Genomic DNA, 22,628 nt, shown 5'->3' with positions numbered 1-22,628 from the left:
CATGTCCTGAAATTCTTCATATTTTGTGTACATTTCTGTGCAGAAGAATAATTTCTGTGCCTTGAGTATACTACAGACTTCTAAGTTCAGCCTGGATACATGTAAGTGACTAATCTACTTGTTTTTATTTAAGTAATTTGGAAATATATTGGTTGCAAAACCACTGATGTGGGTTGTACTAATACAAACTATTCTATCATCATTTTAATATTTAACATGCATAAAATGAAATAACAGTAGCGTGTCAGTGTTATTTGCATTCCATTCAACTCCAGACATGCAGTTTGATCACTGTTAATATACATCACATTAACACTGACTTCTGACTAGGGAGCTAATCTTACACAGGAAGTTAAAAGCATTGAAGGAACTATTCCACTTTTTTATAAAAAAAGTATCTGCATACATTGGAACTATTCAGAATTTATCGGGAGGAGTGCAGGTCACAAGAGGTTATGGAATGGGCCTTGTGTACAGCCAAATTCTTGGCAACCTAGAAATACTACTTAATATGATAAAGGAACATGAGTAATGGTAATTATCTGCCCAGGAGTGCTGTAAATGTAGTGCTCTGGACAATGAGATACAAGGTATCTCTGTAGCATCTCCTTCTGCAGATACAGAGTGACATGGTGTTCTTGGAAGGGATCTGTGATGGGGTGTACCTGGCCTTTGTGGCCCCGAGCTGGTGACCCCGCAGTCCTACTACACCCTGCCCCAGGAAAAGAGTGGCTAGAGAGATTCATGGAAGCCCAGCAGGCTCAGATAAAAGGAGCTGCAGGGCCTTAGTAGGTCAGTTTGTAGTTGGGACAAAAAGAGCAAAGCACAGAGCTCCTCTCTGGCCAAAGGAGCTCAAGGGATAACCAGAGTTTGTTTGTGGCTGCATTTGCCTAAGCTGAGAGAAAACCTGAGGTAAAGGGACCAAGGAAATAACGACAGAAGACTGAAGTAAGCAGTATGCGGCTACTGTTTACAGGATCCCAGCCCACTACTCAGGGTTCCCCCAACCAGGAAAGTGGTATAAACCCCAAGGTTTATTGGGAAACCCGAGTGAAGGATTGAATTTAAAGGACTGAAGGCCCTAGTAAGAACTCTTTTGCTACCCCAGAAAGGGTTCATTTTGATTGTGTGACTGGGCCACTGAAGACCTGTCAAGTGAGCTCAACAATCTATCAGGGGTGCCAAGTGCGTGAAAGGCCTGCAGTACTGCATGCATCAGCAGGTGGCGCTCAAGAGGTGAGTGCCCCCATTACAGAGTCACATGCAGACCGCAGTGCAATGACAGACGGCTTGATCTGACCATGTCTCACACTTTCCTCCAGCTTTGAATCCCCCTTTTCCACTAAAAGAACAAGATTCTTTTAGACAAGATTTCCAGATTGTAGATAAACTGAAGAATCTGTGCTGCCTCCACTCTATAACTGCTTTGAGCTGCTCCCATTGTGATGAAATGGCTTGTTATTTTTCAGATAAATTTGATCCTATTCGGGATGAGCTGTTCGCTTCTGTGGTGACAGTGCAAGGTCTGGAAGGAACCAAGGGCCTTATTTTCTGTGCTAGAGTTTCAGCTGGTGATGCTCACTGAGGTACTGGAGGTGTGGAGAAAACTCAGTCCCGCAACCTGTACTTTGGATCCATGTCCTTCCTGTTTTCTGAAGGTGAGTGGAAAAGTTCTTGGTCCTCGACTTGTGGAGACTGTCAATACTTCTGTTAGAGAGCAGGCTGCCTATTGTTTTGAAGGAAGCACCAGTGTTTCACCGTTAGTTGTGACTTTGCTCAGAAAGTCATTGTTTGATGTTGACACTCTAGTTAATTCTTGGCCAGTGTCACATATTCCCTCTTGGGTAAGATTGTGGAGAGAAGGCTGTAGTGAGAATTCTCTCAGTACCTAGATTCCTTTGATCTCCTTGACTCTTGTCAATCTGGGTATAGACCTGGCCAGGGCACAGGGACTGCATTGACTGGTGGTGGATGAAGATCAGGTGTCCATGCCGATATTATTAGGTCTACAAGATGCCTTTGATCATGAAGTGTTGTTAACTCACCTGAGGACACTGGTGGGAATGAACAGGGCTTCCCTTCAGTATCTTCATTCTTTTCTCTTGGAGAGATCTCAGTGGATAATAGCTATCATTTGCTCCTATTCCTGAAGAGCTCTTAGATGTCCTGTGCCACAGGGTACCATGCTGTCAACCCTCCTGTTCAACATATATATGGAGCTGTCAAAGGAGGCATAGGGAGCAGTATTTTCAGTATGCTGATGGCACTCAGGTGTAGATCTCTATCTCATCCAACTCTGACTGCAGTTCCACACCTCAGCCCATATCCAGTTGCGATTGGGTCATGCAGGAGAGGGAGTTGTCTGAAGCTCAACCCACACCAGATTGAGGTGAAGGAGGTGGGTTGGGGAAAGCAGCAAGAGGAGATGGGGCACAACAGGAGTCCCTTTAATTGAGGGGGGGCATTCACCATTAGTTATTAGGGTTTACAATTTAGGGGCAGTTCTAAAACCCAAGCTGCTGCTGGATGATAATATTACAGCAGTAACCCAGTCCACTTTTTAACATCTGTGTCTGGCTAGACAGTTGTGACCTTTCCTTTTGGATACAGATCTTGACAACATTACCCAAGGCCTTGTTACTTCAAAATTAGACTATTGCAATGCCTTCTGCATGGTGCAAAGCCTCAATACATTCAGAGGCTGAAGCTGATGTAGAATAAAGCAGCTTGCTTACTGAGTGGAGACAACATCCTGGGAGCATAGGACAACAGTACTCCGAAATGAGTAGACAATTAGCATGCATCCCAAAGTAGAGTTTACGGTGTTAACTATGACCTATAAAGCCCTTAACAACCTCAGAACTGCCTGCTTGAGAGACTGCCACTCTCCCTGTTCCATACTGCCACAGCAACAATCCGCAGAGGCTCTCAAGGTAGATCCTTTCTTGTTAAAGGAAAGGAGGCTGCTAGCAGGCCATTTACTGTGAGGTCTCCTAGACACTGGAACTTGCTCCCCCTTGATCCAAAATAGCCCAAATGTGGTGACACTATGGGTACATTAAAAAAAGAAATGTATTTGGCAGGATTTTGGGAGATGGCTGAGAGTATGTTCCTAAAATGATAATGGGGAAGAAAGGAGCTTTTTTTTTTGTAGGAGGCTAATTGGTTGAGTTCCTGTCTGAATGACCATTTTTATACTGTGAGGATTATGTTGTGATATTAATTAAGTGTTAGGGCACCCAGAGCCTTTGTACAAACATCTTTTTTATTATATAAATCAAAATAGTCACGGCCTCGGAGACTCTGCATACTTCTCCCTTTTCTGAGTTATCAGCTCTTGCCTCTTTCTGCCCTGTCACACTCCACCAGTCATACAGCCTTGAATGCTCACTTGCCTGATTATCTACAGATTAAATCAAAATCTGAATGTTCTCCTTTGATGGACAATCATTTTTTTTTTTTAAAAAAAGCACCACTTCTGGGAAACTTTTAAGCCAAGGGATGAAAATGTGGTAAAGGAGGTCTAATTTCCACAGAAGAGCATACGTTTTATTTGTAAAAGAAGACACGGCACTAAGGTGCAGCTTTAGTTACCTCCAAACACCATCCTATAGTTGATATGTTTTAAAGCATTTATTTTGTCACCCTCTGAGGAAATAACTAGAGAAGAGGATACAGTACCATTAATCATATGGGTGTCTCTCACCTTTTGTTACTGTCAGACCAACAGTACCCTGAATGCATCCGATGAAGTGAGCTGTAGCTCATGAAAGCTTATGCTCAAATAGATTTGTTAGTCTCTAAGGTGCCACAAGTACTCCTTTTCTTTTTGCGAGTACCCTTGTTGTATCTTCCTGTTCGTAATACTTGGTCTACAAATGTAGCCATCACAGCTGATCTAGTACTTATCATATATTTACGCCTCTGTTGGCGAAGCCCAGAGAGTACCTCGGATAGTAAATACAGTATACTGTGCTGCTTTTTCCAATACATAGATACGATTTTCCAGGAATAAAAATGTTCATAGAAGTCTGACTGAATATATAAGCACTTCAACCAGTCCCTGAAATATGTGTTAAATCAATCTGCATGCACCATCAAAGAGATACTCACATTTAAATCTATATTGAAAAAGTTCTGAGCCATTCATGCATTAACCTGTACTATATTTGGATCTACAAATTATATTTATAATGTCTGCTGTGGACAGAAGACTCACACTGAAATACTAAGTGTGTCCAAAAATTAGATAACCCTGGGTGATTATCTGCGTTCTTCAACCGCCAGCTGCGCTATATCTGACAACAGAAAAAAAAATTTAGTATATGAATTATATCTTGATGAAAACAAAAAAAAAGTTATATAGTCACACCAATGAGAATTATAGATCTGTCCACTATTTAAATTGACCTAAACCTATAAGGATTTTCTTTAGTGCAATCATACAAAAACTGCACTGCGGAAAACTGGAATGCATGTATGGGACAGCATATGACATGACAAATCCATGTGGATGTCTGAATCAACGTGCAAGAATCTCACACAACAAACCTGACTTTAATAATAAAAAAAAAAAAAAAAATACCAGCTAACTTCTGCAAAAGTGCCCACAAGAAGCTGCCAAAAAAGGCTGCCTTGCTGACTCGCATCAGTGAGAAAGACTGGAGGATAGAGTGAAGTGTAATGAACAGACTAAAAGATGTGAAAATGACAGTATTTGACTGGATGCATTCCAAACTGGATTTGCATAAGTATAAGGGAGATCCAGTGGTTACACTAGTGGGTAAGTTCAAAAACACCTTTGAACGTAAATTGTATGGACAAATGTGATTTGCTCCTGTTTGGTGAGTTCTGATAGAGCCACATTTCTACAAAGGGTTTTGGTCATTCCTCTTCCCAATGGACCAATGAACAGAAACCCTACCATTGAGTTTGCCATTTCAGCTGGTTCAAAGGGACACAGAACCTGAAAAACCATACATTCTTCTCCCCTAAGGCATGCAATAACATCCTAGAAACATCAATTGCAATTTTATTTCAAATCGGATTTGAAATTCTCCAGTTTTATGACTTGCTTTTATATGTTAATTACTGGGCAGACTGAGAGGGTTGTTTGCACATCTGTGACTTTTGGTTCATGGGCAGGAGCACGACGACATATGATGAGGAACTACTCTGGAAGCCACATACTCTCTCCTCTGTTCACTCTGTAAAACTGTGAGGCCAACACCTCTAGTCTGTAACAGACATGAATTTGAGTAAATTTATCATCTTGCCAATGCATTATATCATGGCTAATAAAACTTTTTACTAATGTAAGCTTCCTGTTTCTATTAATTATTATTATTTGTAAGCTAAAGTTGATCCACTCCAAAGTCTACAGAGTAGAGGTTGGAATGACATTGGTTCTACCTATCCTGTGTCTGTTCTGTTAGAGAAGAGAGACTGTCAGTCTCCAATGCCATCAATCGGTCACATTTCACTAAAACTAATTCCACTTTCATTCAAAATAAAGGGAGAAAAATAGGCAATTTCATGTAGTTTAAAATCAGGCTTGATAATTCAGACTGCCTAGGAGGAAGAAAGGGCCTTATAAATACAAACCTAGATCCTTCTTTCTCTCTAAGAGATCCAATTCCTACTGTCCTTGTGGCCTTCACTGCCCAATGGGGAGATAATCTTCCTAAATGGAGGAATAGATAAATATATCTCTTGGCTATAATTAAATATATATTCATTATGGAAGCTAACCCTAGTTATCTTTAATTTATTCTTCTATATCCAATTGATTCTGGATTTCGGACTTTTTTATACACTATACATTTATATATTGTAGGCCAGTTTCACATACAATATATGAAGGATTCACCTTATCCCCTCCACTTCATTAGTTTATGCCAAATGGCTACCAATTTGATACTGAACACAAAAATTTCCAGCTTCCCAAGTCACAGAGATGTGTTAGGAAATCAGCAGGCAACTCAAAGCATGTGCGTTCAATATAGATGGCGAGGCACCCATCTCTGCACAGTCCATAAGCTGAAAGTGAAATGGGAAAACAACAAACAGGTCAGAAGGAAAACAAACATGAAGGGAATGTAATCAATCATTTCCACTCTAAACTGACTGAGGGAACTGCAATAAAATTCCTTATTGGAAGGCAGATCAATGGCGGAAGAAAGGAGTTCTTGCCAAACAAGAAAAATACATCAGTTTTATCTAGCCACACCTTGTTCAATAGTTTTGTTGACGAATTACAGATAGTATAAGGAAAATAATAGAAGGTTAAAAAATCATGCTATATAACTTGTATCTTGACTGGAATGTGAATCAGAGTGATAAAACCCATAGTGGTTTCCTACCCACCACCCCTTTAAATAAACAGCTGTAGACACACACACCTGCCACCATTTGCTCCCTCCAATCAAAAGAATGAGGATGATTTTTCGCTAATATCACATATTAGTCAGAGTTAAAAAATATATTTCATTGTTTTGTTTCTTACCTGTCATTTGGGTATTGCTCCTACTACCTCCTCTTTGACTGAGGGAATTATCTGTATATGATGTTAGGTTTAAAAAAAAAATCTGGAAGCATTTTTTGAAGCGTCAGTTCCTACCCTACAACCAAAATGTTGTAACCCATCACCATCTCATTTCTCATCTAAGCAACCCTAAAAACAACCAACCTTTGCCAGTACAGTTTTTTTTCCTGATTGTGGGAACATGTGCACATGACTGGCATAGGTTTCATATAGTGAAACCCTCCACTCCAAGTTTCTTTGAAGAAAGAATGAAAGTTTCCATACACTGCCTGTTCTAAGAAAGCCACAGTCAGACAGAATGGAGAAAATGTAATGCAAACACTACATCTGACATGTGCACACCTGCAAATCAAGGCAAATATAAACTTCATGCACACCACATTTGAGACTATACATCTAAATACAAAAAACTAAGCTGTGTAGTAACCTTGAGAGAAAGGATTTATACCACTAGCACTACCATAATCCATGTTACCCTCAAGAGAAACACAAAGTACATGAAAATTAGAGAAGTAACCGATGATGGGGAAACAACAGATTCTTTCTGTAAAAAATGAAAGAAAACACCCAACTAAGAATAAGATGGCAACACAGAAGAGAGCAGCAGAATATTGTATGCAACTCTGCTAGAATTCATTTAGACCCATGTGACACTGGGTATGTCTACACTGCAAAGAAAAACCTGTGGCATTGAGTCTCAGAGCCCAGGTCAACTGATTTGGGCTCACTGGGCTGGTGCAGCAGCACTAAACAAACAAAAGCAGAGAAGACTGAGCAGGAACATCTACATTGTTGTTTTTAGCTCCACAGCCCAAGCCCTGCAATTCCAAATCTCCCAGGGCAGCCAGGAGCTGCAGGCGGGCCCGCACTACCTGCAGTGGCCAGGAGCTGCAGAGTTGGCAGGAAGACCCTGCAGCTGCTGGCCACTGGGGCTGAATTCATGGAGGTTTGGGGAAGTCATGGATTCCGAGATTGCCATGACCTCCCTGAAAAAATCAAAGTCTTAAATCATAATGCTTATAAGGAGTCCTTCTAGCCAGACTGCAAACTATACAAAACATACAACAGCGAGGAAATTCTGGAGAACAGGATGAAGCTCTATAAATCACCATAATCATCTACCCAAGGAAGACCCAAGGAACTATAAATCTAATCAATCCTTGTCGGCTGTGTTCATTTTCAGCAGAAGCACGATGAACTTATTATTACACTGTATTTCAATCAGGCTAGAATCAACCTCAAACTAACACTCTACATAAATGACTACTGGGAATGACAAATGAGACCTGCTGCTGTGTACTGCTAAACCTAACTAGAGAAAATTAGGAATGAAAAAATAAACTTAAATTAATACTGTGGTCAACATCCTCTCATCCCTCAACCCCACTATGTTAAAATAAAGCCCCACCATTTTAGTGTTTAAGTTTAAATGCCATTCTTAACTCAGCCCAGAATTTAGGGTCACGTGAAGTTATGAAAGCTCAGATTGATAAGAAGATATCTTATCAACAGCAACCACCAGTTTTAAAGATGACAGAAAGAGAGAGAAACAAATGAATGTGCCAACTTTTCTGTTTCTTTAGAAAGTTTTAAGAAGGCCTGAATATAATTTTTTTTTAAATTGTGCTCTTTTTTTTTTTTTTTTAACAACAGGTTAGAAAAGAAGATTTTGCACACTCTGCTTCTCTTGGAAAACCTCTATGACATACAGAGAACAAGTAGGTTTATAAGAATCACAAAAACACTGGAAATGAAATCTGATTAACAGTGGATAAATAATTTTCATTCTGTTTAAACAGTGGTTCTAATTCTCCAACTTTTTACACTAGCGTAACTCTTTATATTGGCATAAAATGGCTGCAACCAACAGAAGAATCAAGCACATTTTTGTTTACACCTGTTTAATTCAATGAACCGGCAAATACAGTTAGAAAAAAACCTCCAGTGTTAAGAGTTAATACCCTCACTTTGTCAATTAATAATGTATAGAGCTTCCAATGTATATGGATGGGATTGTATACATAATAAATGGAACCAAAATAACTAAACAGATTGTAATTCACACTTTTAGTTATTTCAGTTCAAGTTTGTGTGTGGACATACTTGTTTCAGAATATAAAAGTGCTCGATTTCAAAATTTATTAAAAACTTTATTAAAAAAAAAATCAAAGTTTTTTCTAAATAAGGAAGTTCTTTTCACTATGTTATAAAACACTTATCCCAGAATCAGAATAAGCCATCTGGTGGTTTATACCAAAATAACTATTCTTGAATAATTTAGGAAGAGCTATTTCGGTAAATTTCTAATTGTAGACAAACCCTAACTTATGCTCTTAAGCAGCTTTCAGGTCTTACAAGCACTACTGTCAAAGGCAAACCTGTGTCTGTCTGATCATTGTTAGCAAGACAAAGCCATAAAGCTTTATATAGCAATTGTTTGTTTGTGACTTATCTAAAGTTCTTTTTTCTTTCATATAACTAATTTATTCTCATATTCTCCTTCAAACACCCTTTCAGATAAAGATAAAGCATACAGAGCATGCTCAGCATACAATATCCTGATTGCACACCACATTCAGTGGTGATATAAGGTACTAAAAAAGTGTGGTATCCGCAGATGTTTCTTAACTACATGCTGGGATTTCTGCACAAGCCTTCAGTTAGCAAATGTAAGGCAGCTCCTTCAAAAACCTAATATAGTTTTAAAAATAAAAGAAAACAGGTTTGACGTTCCATATAGGGTGAGGAATTCCCACCTCAAGATGCATAAACATTTTTCAAATGATTTCTTTTAAAAGGAATTGCTGACAGGAAACAAGCAGTGAAGGAACACACACAAATTAGGTAAGTAGTTTACATATGTTTGTTTGAAAGAACAGCCATGTAATAAACAGCTTTTAGAAGTATACCATACAATTTTATATTCTATTAGCAGCTTGTTAAGAGCCTTAGGCACAAGTGAAATAACCACTGAAAACGTTTACTATTACTTCAATTTGCTGCTGCTTAAAAAGAAAAGTAGGAAGGAAGGAATGCCAAAGGAAATGGATGTATGTATGCCATGTGAGCTTGTCTGTTTGTAACTTTGGTGTCAACAGAGTGGAAGCTGTACAAGGCAATACCATATCATTTTCCTGAGATATCAACATATTTACCTGATAGCAGCAAAAGTATCAGAGCAACTTATCTAATTAAGCTAACAATTGCCATTGAGATTGAGTTATTGTATCTTCCTGGAAACATAATTTAAGACTCCACTCTCTCTTTCTTCTGTCAAATACTAACAGTGGTATGTAATCTATCACTGAAATCAGACTCTGTACCAGATGACCGGAGGATAGCTAATGTAATGTTGCTTTTTAAAAAAGGCCCCAGAGGCAATTCTGGCAATTACAGGCCAGACAACCTAACTTCAGTACCAGGCAAATTGGTTGAAACTATACTAAAGAACAGAATTGTCAGAACTAGATGAACATGATTTGTTGGAGAAGAGTCAACATGACGTTTCTAAAGGGAACTCAAACCTCACCAAGCTATCAGAATTCTTTGAGGGAGTCAACAAGCATGTGGACATGGATAATCAAGTTGATATATTATACTTGGACTTTCAGAAAGCCCCTTCACATAACAGAAGAACCAGGGGTTACCCAATGACGTTAATAGGCAGCAGGTTTAAGACAAACAGAAGGAAGTACTTCTTCACACAATGCACAGTCAACCTACAGAATTCATTGCCGGTGGATGTTTGAAGGCCAAAAGTATAAGAGGGTTCAAAAATGAATTCGATAAGTTCATGGAGAATAGGTCCATCAATGGCTATTAGCCAAGATGATCAGGGATGCGACGCCATGCCCTGGGTCTCCCTAAAATGCTGACTGCCAGAAGCTGGGACTGGATGATGGCAGATGGATCACTCAATAAATTGCCCTGTTCCGTTCATTCCCTCTGAAGCATCTGGTACCAGCCACTGTCTGAAGACAGGATACTGGACTAGATGAACTATTGGTCTGACTCAGCATGGCCACTCTTATGTTTTAAATTTCTGTCATTCATTCTGTTGACTGCTGACGGTGGTCTCTGTCAAAGCATATTAGACGGACAAGCCTACAACAACTCATTCAAGGCCTGATCCTGTGACGAATGCCTTTGCCTTTTGATAGGCAGCATCTTTAATTCCCACGGTGATCCATGGGATTTGTGGACACTGAGTATGACACAGAGTTGAGCCACATGAGTTCAAATCTCTATCTAAAATTCAAATTCAGAACACCAGGGAAAGGAGGATCCATTAGCGTGTTAAAGCACAGTGTAGTTTGCCTGATTAAGCTTTGTGCATTAAGAAGATTGCTTGACTTGTAACTTAAAAAAAAAAAAAAAAAAACACTTATCAAGACAAACTTTTTAAAACTATATTAGTATTCGTATGCCACAATGAAAAGTGACAGGGAATATATTTTCTAATATTAACTCTACCTCCATCAATTTATAATGCAATTGCTTTTTCCTAGAATATTGATTTGTTCAACTTTTCTATATTTCCCAGTCTAACTTAAAAAAAAGAACAACAAAAAACGGTCACTGCTGACATTTTAAAGATTGTTTATACTTTTCATCAGCATTCAGAGAATAGTTTCATAATATGTTTCTACACATTTCCAGTATCTTCAACTGCATTTTCTAAAAGATTTTTCTATTGCTATGAAGAAATAAATATATTGAAATCTTTGAAAAAGAGTCACAGTAAAAGTGTACCTGTAACTGGAACATTCTGTGAGACTGATAACTGTACGTCTCCTGTTCCAGGTGGCATATCAATTACTAAGTAGTCCAGTTGACCCCAGTCTACCTAAAAAAAAGATTGCAAATGCATTTAAAAAAAAAAAAGAGTTGCATTCTTTAGGAAACGCAGCCTGAAATTCAACTTGGTACAATGTATAATAAATGCATCAATGGCACACCTCAGGAGACTGATATTATGAATCCCTTCTCATCTTGCTTTTAGCAAGCAATCAAGACAGATTTTCTAAACAATTTGCAAATTTGTTGGCTACCTGAAGCTATGCCTACGAGCATAACTTTGACATTCTTATGAAGGATGATCTTCTTTGACATTTTTCCCACAAAATGTAATCACAATCTCATTATTTTAAGTTGTTTATATCAGAAATGCGGAATCATGTAACAGAGGTCATAAGAAAGTATTATATAAATCTCAAGTCAAATTACTACTTCTTGTAATAGTATTCCTTAGTAATTGTTTTCATTAATTTTTAAAACAATTTTGCTCACTGTTTATAACTACTTAGATGCTTGAAACTGTTTAAATTGCCTTAATTTTTTTTCTAGTTTGTTATTGCAGTGTTACTCATGCATGAAGAGCTATCAAGACTGGCTTTATATTCGGGAAAAAATAGCAGTGAAGTATTTGTTAAACAAAATCAAAGGAGATAATTATATAGATTTAGCATGTTCATAAGACACACAAAGAATATATAGGTTAGATTTGGTGTCTAACAACCAGCAAAGCTTCCTGTTAAAAATACTGGGCCCAAATCTGGGGTGCTGCGATTATTTTGTATGATGTAAAACTAACATATAGTTTGCTTAAACATTTCCTGAGGAGATTTCCATGCATCATGAGGCTCCCAGTTCAATGCCAAGATGGTATTAAGTGGAACTAGTGAGATCTAACAACCACTGGGTCTTTCCTCTCTCCAGCATCGAGGGAGGCTTTTGAGAGTACAACTGGATGGGGGGGGAGGGGGGCAGAAGGCCGTGTTTCTGATGATAAACACATTGGTCATGGGGTGACCTTTTGGTATATGTCTGACTTACACCTACCTGTGTAAGATAGAGCCTTCGGCTGCTCTAATTTAGGAGAACACCTAGCAAGTAATGGGATTTGGCTAGACTTTTTATTTTACATACTGAATCATAATCAGCAGCATGATATAAGGTGAAAACGCCTGTCAAATTACCATTGTCCCCCCTTTCTTGTTGTTTATCAGCAGTGCATGCATTACTCTGTTTTCAATATGACCTTGTATAGCTAATCATCTGGTGAGGACAATATACTTATCCCAGCAACTGAGTTAGTTGCTGCAGGCAGATCAGGACTGGAGCTATGATCTGTGGTCCTGAGCCAGCTTAGCGCTTTCACTAAGATTTTTTCTCTCCTTGGTAGGAGGTGCTGCAGCAGCAGAATTTTTTATGTCCAGTGTAACCCACATTCCCTTTGGCTATAGGGGGATGCCCCATTAATGGGGGCAGAAGGGATAGAAACTAAGAGGTCAGTAAGAGGCCAACATAGATTTTTGTTTTGTTCTTACATTAAAAGTTTGTGAAAAACTCTTTGTAATTTGTGATAACTGGTTTTGGTAAAGTGGAATCCTGGTACATGGTATCCTGATCTTCAAATCCCCAAAAACTGCTCAAATTAAACAGATGGATTATAATTAAGTATGGATGAGGTGCAAATTAACAAAACTGAGGCTCACCTCACTTAGTGCTGCTTTAACTTACCCCCCTTCTGCTGCCCTACCAGTTTTCAGTATGCATCATCAGATCAAGTTACAGCAAAGAAAAAAGTTACTTACCTCTACTGTAACTGTTGTTCTTCAAGATGTGATGTAGATGTGTATTCCACATAAGTGTATGCACTACCAGCACACCAAAGCCAAAGAATTTTGCCTAAAGGGCCCATAGGGGCAGTGCTTTTGCCCTGCAGCCCTAGCCCCTCCTCTGGCTGTTTAAGGGCTGCACCACCCTGAACCTTCTCAGTTCCTTCGCATTGAACGTTGAGAGCACAGACTCTGATGCAGAGGGGACAGAGGTTGGGTTGTGCAACATGTTTGCATCACATCTCCAAAAACAATTACAATACAAGTAAGTAGCTGTTTTTTCTTCTTCAAATAGATGCAGCTGTGTATTCTACGCAGGTCACTCACAAGCACGGGTGGCACGTTTGTAGAAATTTTGGTGGTTCCCAGAACCCACCCCTGCCCAAACTCCGCCCCCCACCTGCGCAAGGCTCTGGGAGGGGGAGGAGGTCTGGGGTCCAGGCCCTAGGCTGGGGCAGGGAATTGGGGTGCAGGCCCTGGGAGGGAGTCTGAGGATGGGAGGGGGTGCAGCTGCAGATGAGGGGTCTGAGGTATGGGAGGGGCTCAGGGCAAGAATAGGGGTGTGGGGGTGAGGGCTCTGTCTGGAGCTGAGGGGTTTGGGGGGTTAGAGAGGCTCAGGGCTAGGGCAGAGGGTTGGGGTGTGAGGGCTCTGGCTGGGGCTGGAGATGAGGGGTATGTGGTATTGGGGGGTTAGAGAGACTCAGTGCTGAAGCAGAGGGATGAAGTGCAGGGGGATAAGGGCTCTGGCTGGGGCTGGGGATAAGGTGTTTGGAGTGTTAGAGGGGCTCAGGGCTAGGATAGAGGACTGAGGGTGTAGTGGGGGGGTGAAAGCTCTGGCTGGGGGTGTGGGCTCTCGGGTGGGGCAAGGCTGGGGATGAGTTTGGGGTGCAGGCAGGCTGCTCCGGGACAGGGGCCAGAGAGGAAGACTCCCCCCACCCCTTTCCCTGCCAGCAGCAAAGAGCTCTGGGGGAGGAGCCCCCCCTTTTCCGCCCCCCCAGCAGCACACTCACCCCCACCACTGTCACTGCATGTGGTCCTAGGGCTTCTCTCAGGTGCAGGAATCTCCCTCGCCTCCCCTGTGGTGGGTGGCGGGGTGCTGCGTGCACCTCTCCCCCTGCTGTTGCCCCTGACTGTAGCCTCACTGGGGGTGAGGAATGGGGCAGGAGCAGTGACCGTGGGCGGTGGGTAGGCCATGTGCTGGTGGAGGGTCCCGCCGGAAAAGGGAAGGGTCTGAGGTGGAAGGGCAGGCTCAGTCAGTCTGCCCTGGCAGTGGAGTTGGGGGGGGGGCACTAGGACCCTGCGGCAGCAGTTGTTGCAGGGAAGCAGCATAGAGCTGCAGGGCAGAGGCAGAGACGCTCTGCTCCAGGGCCCAGAGAGGCCTGCTCCAGGGCGGGGGGGGGGGGGGAAACGGGGGGGGGGGGGACGGAAGAGCCCCGGGAGCAGCAAGAGGGAGCTGGGGAACACTCGGGGGAGGCATGGGGGGGGGGCAGCAAGTGGGGTCGGGGGAGACACCCGGCACCAAATATTGGTGGAGCTGGGCCCCTGAGCTCTGAATATTCCTGGTGCAAAGGCACCACGTGGAGAGAGAACTCGCTTCCCCTGCTCACAAGTAGTACTCACAGGAGGTGTGGCTCGCATTCTATTTAAACAAGGTTCCAGAGTAGCAGCCGTGTTAGTCTGTATTCGCAAAAAGAAAAGGAGTACTTGTGGCATCTTAGAGACTAACCAACTTGTTAGTCTCTAAGGTGCCACAAGTACTCCTTTTCTTTTATTTAAACAAGGTCTGCTGGATTACCTTCCCAAAATATCTGATCTGGATGCAGTGCCATGGCATAGTGGTTTGTAAACATATGTATAGAGGACAAAACAGCAGCCCCGCAAATGTCCACTACAGGAATGTTACTTAGAAATGCCATCAGCATTGCCTCAGCCCTTGTGAAATGAACTTGTACCGTTTGGGAGGCACAGTCTGAGCTACTTTGTATGCTGTTATGATACAGGAAGTTATCTACCTAGAGATAGTCTGTGGTGAGACTGCTTGCATATAAAACAAACAGATGAGACTAAGAACAGAAAAGTTTAGTCCTATCCAGGTAAAAAGCTAAACATTGCCTGACATCCAATGTGTCAGGACACTATTCATCTGGGGTTGAATACAGTTTAGGGAAGAACACTGGTAGAAATATTACTTGTTTCAAGTGAAACTGAGAAACCACTTTAGATAAACACTTAGGGTGCAGCCACAGGGTTACTTTGTCTTCGGAAAATTGCACATAAGGAGGATCTGCCATCAAAGCTTGCAACTAACACGCTCTCCTTGCAGATGTTATCACCAAAAGAGAGGCAGGAAAGGGAGTATCAAGGTTCCTCCCCCACTCTGAACTCTAGGGTACAGATGTGGGGACCTGCATGAAAACCTCCTAAGCTTATTTTTACCAGCTTAGGTTAAAACTTCCCCAAGGTACAAATTAATTTTATCCTTTGTCCTTGGAATATCCACTGCCACCACCAAACTCTAACTGGGTTTACTGGGAAACATAGTTTGGACACGTCTTTCCCCCCAAAAACCTCCCAACCCTTGCACCCCATTTCCTGGGAAAGGTTTGGTAAAAATCCTCACCAATTTGCATAGGTGACCACAGACCCAAACTCTTGGATCTGAGAACAATGAAAAAGCATTCAGTTTTCTTACAAGAAGACTTTTAATAGAAATAGAAGTAAATAGAGGTAAAGGAATCACCTCTGTAAAATCAGGATGGTAGATACCTTACAGGGTAATTAGATTCAAAACATAGGGAATCCCTCTAGGCAAAACCTTAAATTACAAGAAAGACACACAGACAGAAATAGTCATTCTATTCAGCACAGTTCTTTTCTCAGCCATTTAAATAAATCATAATCTAACGCATACCTAGCTAGATTACTTACTAAAAGTTCTAAGACTCCATTCCTGTTCTATCCCCGGCAAAAGCAGCGTACCGACAGACACAGACCCTTTGTTTCTCTCCCTCCTCCCAGCTTTTGAAAGTATCTTGTCTCCTCATTGGTCATTTTGGTCAGGTGCCAGCGAGGTTACCTTTAGCTTCTTAACCCTTTACAGGTGAGAGGATTTTTCCAATGGCCAGGAGGGATTTTAAAGGGGTTTACCCTTCCCTTTATATTTATGACAGGGAGAAAGAAGAAGTTGCCAGAGGCTTGAATGGAGGTCCCATAACGGCTGCTAAGACAACATTAAGGTCCCACAAAGGAACTGGTTCTTTAACCTGCGGGTGACTCCTTTCAAGAACCTCACAACCATGGAGCTCAAAAATACCCATTTCCTATGGATGGGTGAATGAAAGGTCAAGAATCGCTGCCTGGTGCATTCTCAATGAACTAAGTGCACAACCAGACAACAGAAGGTGCAGCAGGTATTCCAAGATGTCCTGGATACAAGCCATCTTCTGTAGAACTCCCTGGACTAACAACCACATGGAGAACTACTTCCACTTGGCCAAATAGGCCACTGTGGTGGAAGGTTTTCTACTGTTAAGTAAGATTTGCCAGACTGCCTTCAAACACCATTGCTCCTCCTTATCTAACCTTGCTGGAGATGCAAGGAGTTGAACTCTGGATGAAAAATCAGACTGTGATGCTGAACAAGGAGGTCAGGGCAAAGACGAAGAGATATGGGAGGCTGAAACAACAACATGAGGAGGTCAGAGAACCAGCAATGTCTCAGCCATGCTGGAGCAATGAGAATGAGCTTGACATAATCCAATTTCAGCTTGAGAATGACCTGAGGGATGATCAGAATCGGGCATAAAGCATACAGGAGTGCTAAGTCTCAGCTCAGATGAAAAGCACTGGTCAGGGAACCCAGACTGAGATCCCCTTTAAAGTAAAACAGAAAGCATTTTTTGTTGTCTCTCACGACCAGGTCGATTGTTGGGATGTCCCAAACTGTAAAAATGGACCACAGGATGCTGAGCTTCAGGGACCATTTGTGATTCAGGGAGACATTTCTGTCAGATCATTCTGGAACCCAGGTAAGTGAATGGCCATGGAGATCATATTTTCCCCAATGCAAAACTGCCAGAGCCCGATCGCCTCCTCACACAGCATATTGGATTGTTCACATAATACATCACAGTGGTATTGTCAGTAAGGATGTACACTGATGAGTCCCTGATGATCTCAAAGGACATGACAGACATTGTAGATGGCACAAAGCTTCAGGATATTGATGTTCAGAGAACCTTCCTGTTCCAACCACAGGTCTTAACCTTTCAGTAACCCAAGATGTGCCATCCAACCTATTAAGGAGATATCAGTGACATTAGTCCTGGTCAGTGGAAACCGAGCGAAGGGAACACCCAGACACATATTGCCCTGAGACACCCACTACCATAAGGAGCTAGGATCAGCAGAGAAAGTTGGACCACTCTGTCCAAGTGGTGACTGTTCAGATGATAGACTGACTTCAACCATGTATGAAGGAGGATGAAGGTACAACCTGGCATACTGAACTAGCAGTTTGCATGCAGCTGTATGACCTAGCAACCTCAGGCATGCTCAGGCTGTGGCTGTGGGTAGAGACTGCAGTTCCAGACATAGGTGGCAAATTGTATGCAATCTCTCAGTCAGCAGAAACGCTCTCAAACTCAGTCTATCAGGGCCCCTATGAACTCGGTTCTTTGAGTTGGAACCAGTGTTGACTTCCTGCTGTTTAGGATGAGACCTAGACTATCAAATAAGTGTAGCGTGAACTGAATATGAGAGGGGACTTCTTCTCTGGACTTGCCCCTCAGAAACCAATTATCCAGACACAGGAAGATATGAATTCCCCAATTCCTGAGTTACACTGTCACCACAATTATGCATTTGGTAAAATCCCAGGCAGCGGTAAACAGACCAAAAGGGAACATTGTGTACTGATAGTGCTGGTCTTCCACAACAAAGCAGAGAAACCTCCTGTGGCTTGGGAGAATTGCTACATGGAAATCATCGTCTTAACTATCCATGGCAGCAAACCAGTCATTGTGATTTAATGTGAAGAGAATATTTGCAAGTGTGACCATACACAACCTCACTTATCTGATGTATTTGTCGAGGTTGCAAAGGTCAGGAGGGTTGAGACCCGTTCTCCTGGGCTTGTGAACCAAGAAATACAAGGAGTAGAATCCCTGTCCCTAATGCTACAGGGGAAACTCCTCTACAGCCCCCAAAGCCAGTAGAGACTGAACCTGCTCGAGGAGCAGCATGTGTGTGGTGGGGAAAGAGGTGTGCCATAATAAATAGACATGAGGAAAGACTAAGAGAAAGTTCCATTGTTTGTGTTGCACTCCATAGATTTTAATTCTAGCATTTATCTACATGCACTCCAACTGCCTTGACTGTATTAGGTACAGCTATATTGAACGATGGAGGGATTGATTGATGTAGCTTGAAAGAGCTGTTACTGGGATATGACAAAGGAGGTTTCCTGGCATAGCTATATTGACAAACCCTCCTACTATAGATATAGATTATACCAGTAGAAAAGTGCTTCTGCAGGTATAGCTTATGCCAGTTCCCTGAAATACATAAATAGTGCAAGAGCACTTTATGCTAATATAAACTATGTCTATACTGGGGCTTTGTCAGTTAAAAAAAGACCATACCCCTAACTGACATAACTAAGTGCAGATCAGGCCTAACTACAGATAATACTTCCTTTGTTTAATAAATCAGTTAGTTTTAAATACAAAACTTGCTGTGATAAACTTTTTTTTTTAAATGTAACCCCACATTAATGTAGGTTTATTTAACTAATAAAAATAAAATGCTGGTTTTGTGTATTTTAATTAAGTTCCAATGTCCAATTAAACAGATCTTGACACAAATCACAAAGTACTCTATTAAATAAGAATTGAATCATTCACCATTTTCTACTACGTTAAAAATGTAAAATTAAGAATCTGAATATATCTGATTGCTATATAATTGCTTAAATAAATGTGTACAGATATAGAGTATCATCCTGGTTATCAAGAAGAAGTACCAATTTAGTGTAAAGACTATCTTTAGTTGCAAATTAACATGTTTTAATGGTTACCAATCAATAAAAATTAAGCTGTTTATGAAAAACCTAACAAGTACAAAGGCAAAACAAGATTAGAATTGTTTAAATCAAAAGTTTCCTGCCTCATGATTCTAACCTCTATTGAAATCAATGATTTAAAATGCTTTAATATGAATCACCCACCCTGATGCAGAGGAGCACAAGAGTGTCTTCTTCCCATGGTGAGTGGCAGTAGTCTGGTGGCATATGTGACAGTGGTCTCCAGGACTTAGGCCAGGTCTATACTACAAACCTTTTGCCAGCATAGTTATTTTAGCCAGAGTTGAGATAAAGTGGGACTCTCCCTGGCTGACATAGCTGTGCCGACAAACACTCCTGGCATAGACACACTGAAACCAACATTACTGTGTTTTTGCCGATATAGTTTATTTTGCTTGTGGAAAGGCTAGAATAAGCTATACCAGCAAAAGTGCAGTTTTGCCAGTATAAACTCCATCCACACTGGGAGCACTCCTACGTAGTGTAGTCCTCACCTTAGTGGGGGGGGAGGAGGTAAATGAAGGCCATGTCTCAAACAGAATCCTCTAGACAAGGGCGAAAATGTGCTAACATTTAGCAAATCTGGGATGGTTTGTGTGGAACAGATTCAGTGTTTGAGAGTAGGCCAAGTGGTAGGTAGCTCCTGTTTTTGCTACAGAATCATAGAAGATTAGAGTTGGAAGAGACCTCAGGAGATCATCTAGTCCAACCCCCTGCTCAAAGCAGGACAAACCCCTATTAAATCATCCCAGCCAGAGCTTTGTCAAGCTGGGCCTTAAGAACCTCTAAGGATGGAGATTCCACCATCTCCCTACATAACCCATTCCAGTGCTTCACCACCCTCCTACTGAAATAGTTTTTCCTAATATCCAACCTAGACCTCCCCACTGCAACTGGAGACCATTGCTCCTTTTTCTGTCATCTGCCATGACTGAGATCAGCCTAGCTCCATCCTCTTTGGAAGCCCCCTTCAGGGAGTTGAAGGTTGCTATCAAATCCCCCTCACCCTTCTCTTCTGCAGACTAAATAATCCCAGCTCCCTCAGCCCTCCTCATAAATCATGTGCCTCAGCCCCCTAATAATTTTCGTTGCCCTCCGCTAGACTCTCTCCAATTTGTCCACAACCTTTCTGTAGCAAGGAGCCCAAAACTGGACGCAATACTCCAGATGTGGCCTCACCAATGCCAAATAATCACTTCCCTTGATCTGCTGGCAATGCTCCTACTAATGCAGCCCAATATGCCGTTAGCCTTCTTGGCAATAAGGGGACACACTGTTGACACATATCCAGCTTCTCATCCACTGTAATACCCAGGTTCTCTTCTGCAGAACTGCCACTTAGTACTGCCCTAGCAGTGCATGGGCTTCTTCCATCTTAAGTATAGGACTCTGCACTTGTCCTTGTTGAACCTCATCAGATTTCTTTTGATCCAATCCTCCAATTTGTCTAGGTTACTCTGGACCCTATCCCTACCCTCCAGCATATCTACCTCTCCCCGCAGCTTAGTGTCATCCACCCATTGCTGAGGGTGCAATCCATCCTGTCATCCAGATCATTAATGAAGATGTTGAATAAAACCAGCCCCAGGACTGACCCCTGAAGCACTCTGCTTGATACCGGCTGCCAATTAAACACTGAGCCACTGATCACTACATGTTGAGCAAGACAATCTAGCCAGCTTTCTATCCACTTTACAGGCCATTCATCCAATCCATACTACTTTAACTTGCTGGCAAGAATACTGTGGGAGACCGTATCAGAAGTTTTGCTTAAGTCAAGGTATATCACGTCCAACGCTTTCCCCATATCCACAGAGCCAGTTATCTCATCATAGAAGGCAATCAGGTTGGTCAGGCATGACTTGCCCTTGGTGAATCCATGTTGACTGTTCCTGATCACCTTGCTCTCCTCCAAGTGCTTCAAAATAAAGACCTAAACTCAAGTTTTACCTTAGCAAAGAGAAGATGTTAGACTCTCTCCTACCATCGTCATGTGCTCTGATTCCACTGTTCTGTAAGGGCAGAGTACTAGTATGGGTGTTAGTGGCATGTTGGGGCATTGCTCAAAGACAGTAGTGTTAAGACTGAGTTGCAAAAGTGGCTTGCACCTTAACTTTGTATTTCCTGGTACACGTCAAGGCAGGGCAAGGGGCTCGGATACCGCCCCCAAAGATTCCAGCACACACAAAGGGGGTGGAGAGAGGGACACAGATCCCCCCAGAAGGACAAAGCCTCCCAATCTTGGTTCATGTGGGGGTCAGGGAGAGTGGCTCAGACCCTCCAAGAGAGGCATAGCCCCCAGATGTGGGCACACATGAGAAGGGATAATGTGGACCTGACAGACTCCCCCACCCCTAATCTCCCCTACTCCTCCTGCCACCTTCCCCATTTTCCGTCCATCCACTCTCTCTAATTCCACTGGCCTAAGCACCTCCTCAACTCCTCTCTTCTATCATCCACCACCTATTTATCTGCCTCCTCCTATTCTCACCCTATTCCCACTTCTGTCCCCCACCCCGCAATCTCCTAACCCCCATACAACTAACACTGCTCCCACATACACCTACATTCCTCCTTTCCACTCCAACCTCCTATGCTCCCTAGCTCTGCACCAAAAATGTTAAGAACACAACAAGGCCATACTGGGTCAGATCAAAGGTCTATCTAGCCCAGTATCCTGTCTTCTGACATTGGCCAATGCTAGGTGCCCCAGAGGGAATGAACAGAACAGATAATCATCAAGTGATCCATTCCTTGTTGCCCATTCCCAGCTTCTGGCAAACAGAGGAATCTAAAAATGTTATGAGCACTTCATGTTAGGAGACTGTATATCCTGAAACCTTTGACTTTAAGCATACTCAGTTCCATTGTTCTGGAAACACAATTACATTATCCTGTCTTTCATTTTCCCTCCAGTTAATCAATGCTAATTGATTAATCAATGCTGGCACTCTCCTATAATATTTTCCCAGGTGGAAAAGTGGCAACATGCCCAGTAATCATTCTCACATATCTGCACAAAGGATATATAATTTATTATCTTTCAGAAAATAGTTAAAACCTCTTCTAAATTAGCTGTACAAATTAGTAGGGCAAAGTTCCCAGAACAGAGGTGGATTGATGGTAGCAGCATGCCTACATATCATTATCACATTTCTACTAGGGATGCATGAGTGTAGCTCAAGCCCAATGACTATAGCATGTCCCCTTGAATTATCCACCTACTGTGCCTGGAAACCCTCCATGCACACTTTAATCCCTTTTTGGCTCATGAGTTTTGCCATATGCCATTCTTGACATCCAAACTCTGAGGTCAATAACTTTTTCAACACTGCTTTCCCAAAAGGGCCGTAGGTTCATGCACTAACTGAGATAAATGTTG

At 42.0% G+C, this 22,628-nt stretch overlaps 1 protein-coding gene across 4 annotated transcripts in view; it reads right to left on the bottom strand.

Moving 5' to 3' along the window:
• The window catches only part of NUBPL (NUBP iron-sulfur cluster assembly factor, mitochondrial), a 152,230-nt gene that overhangs the window by 48,609 nt on the left and 80,993 nt on the right, over window positions 1-22,628 (bottom strand). For all 4 annotated transcript variants that reach the window (XM_073348974.1, XM_073348972.1, XM_073348971.1 and 1 more), the window contains one exon: window positions 11,297-11,390. In XM_073348974.1, coding sequence (XP_073205075.1) covers window positions 11,297-11,390 — 94 coding nt within the window. The remainder of the gene's footprint in view (window positions 1-11,296; window positions 11,391-22,628) is intronic.

The sequence above is a fragment of the Lepidochelys kempii genome, chromosome 6 (assembly GCF_965140265.1).
Source record: "Lepidochelys kempii isolate rLepKem1 chromosome 6, rLepKem1.hap2, whole genome shotgun sequence".
Classification (NCBI taxonomy): Eukaryota; Metazoa; Chordata; order Testudines; family Cheloniidae; genus Lepidochelys; species Lepidochelys kempii.
The sequence above is the reverse complement of the archived record's forward strand: the minus strand, read 5'-3'. Positions and strand labels throughout refer to the sequence as shown.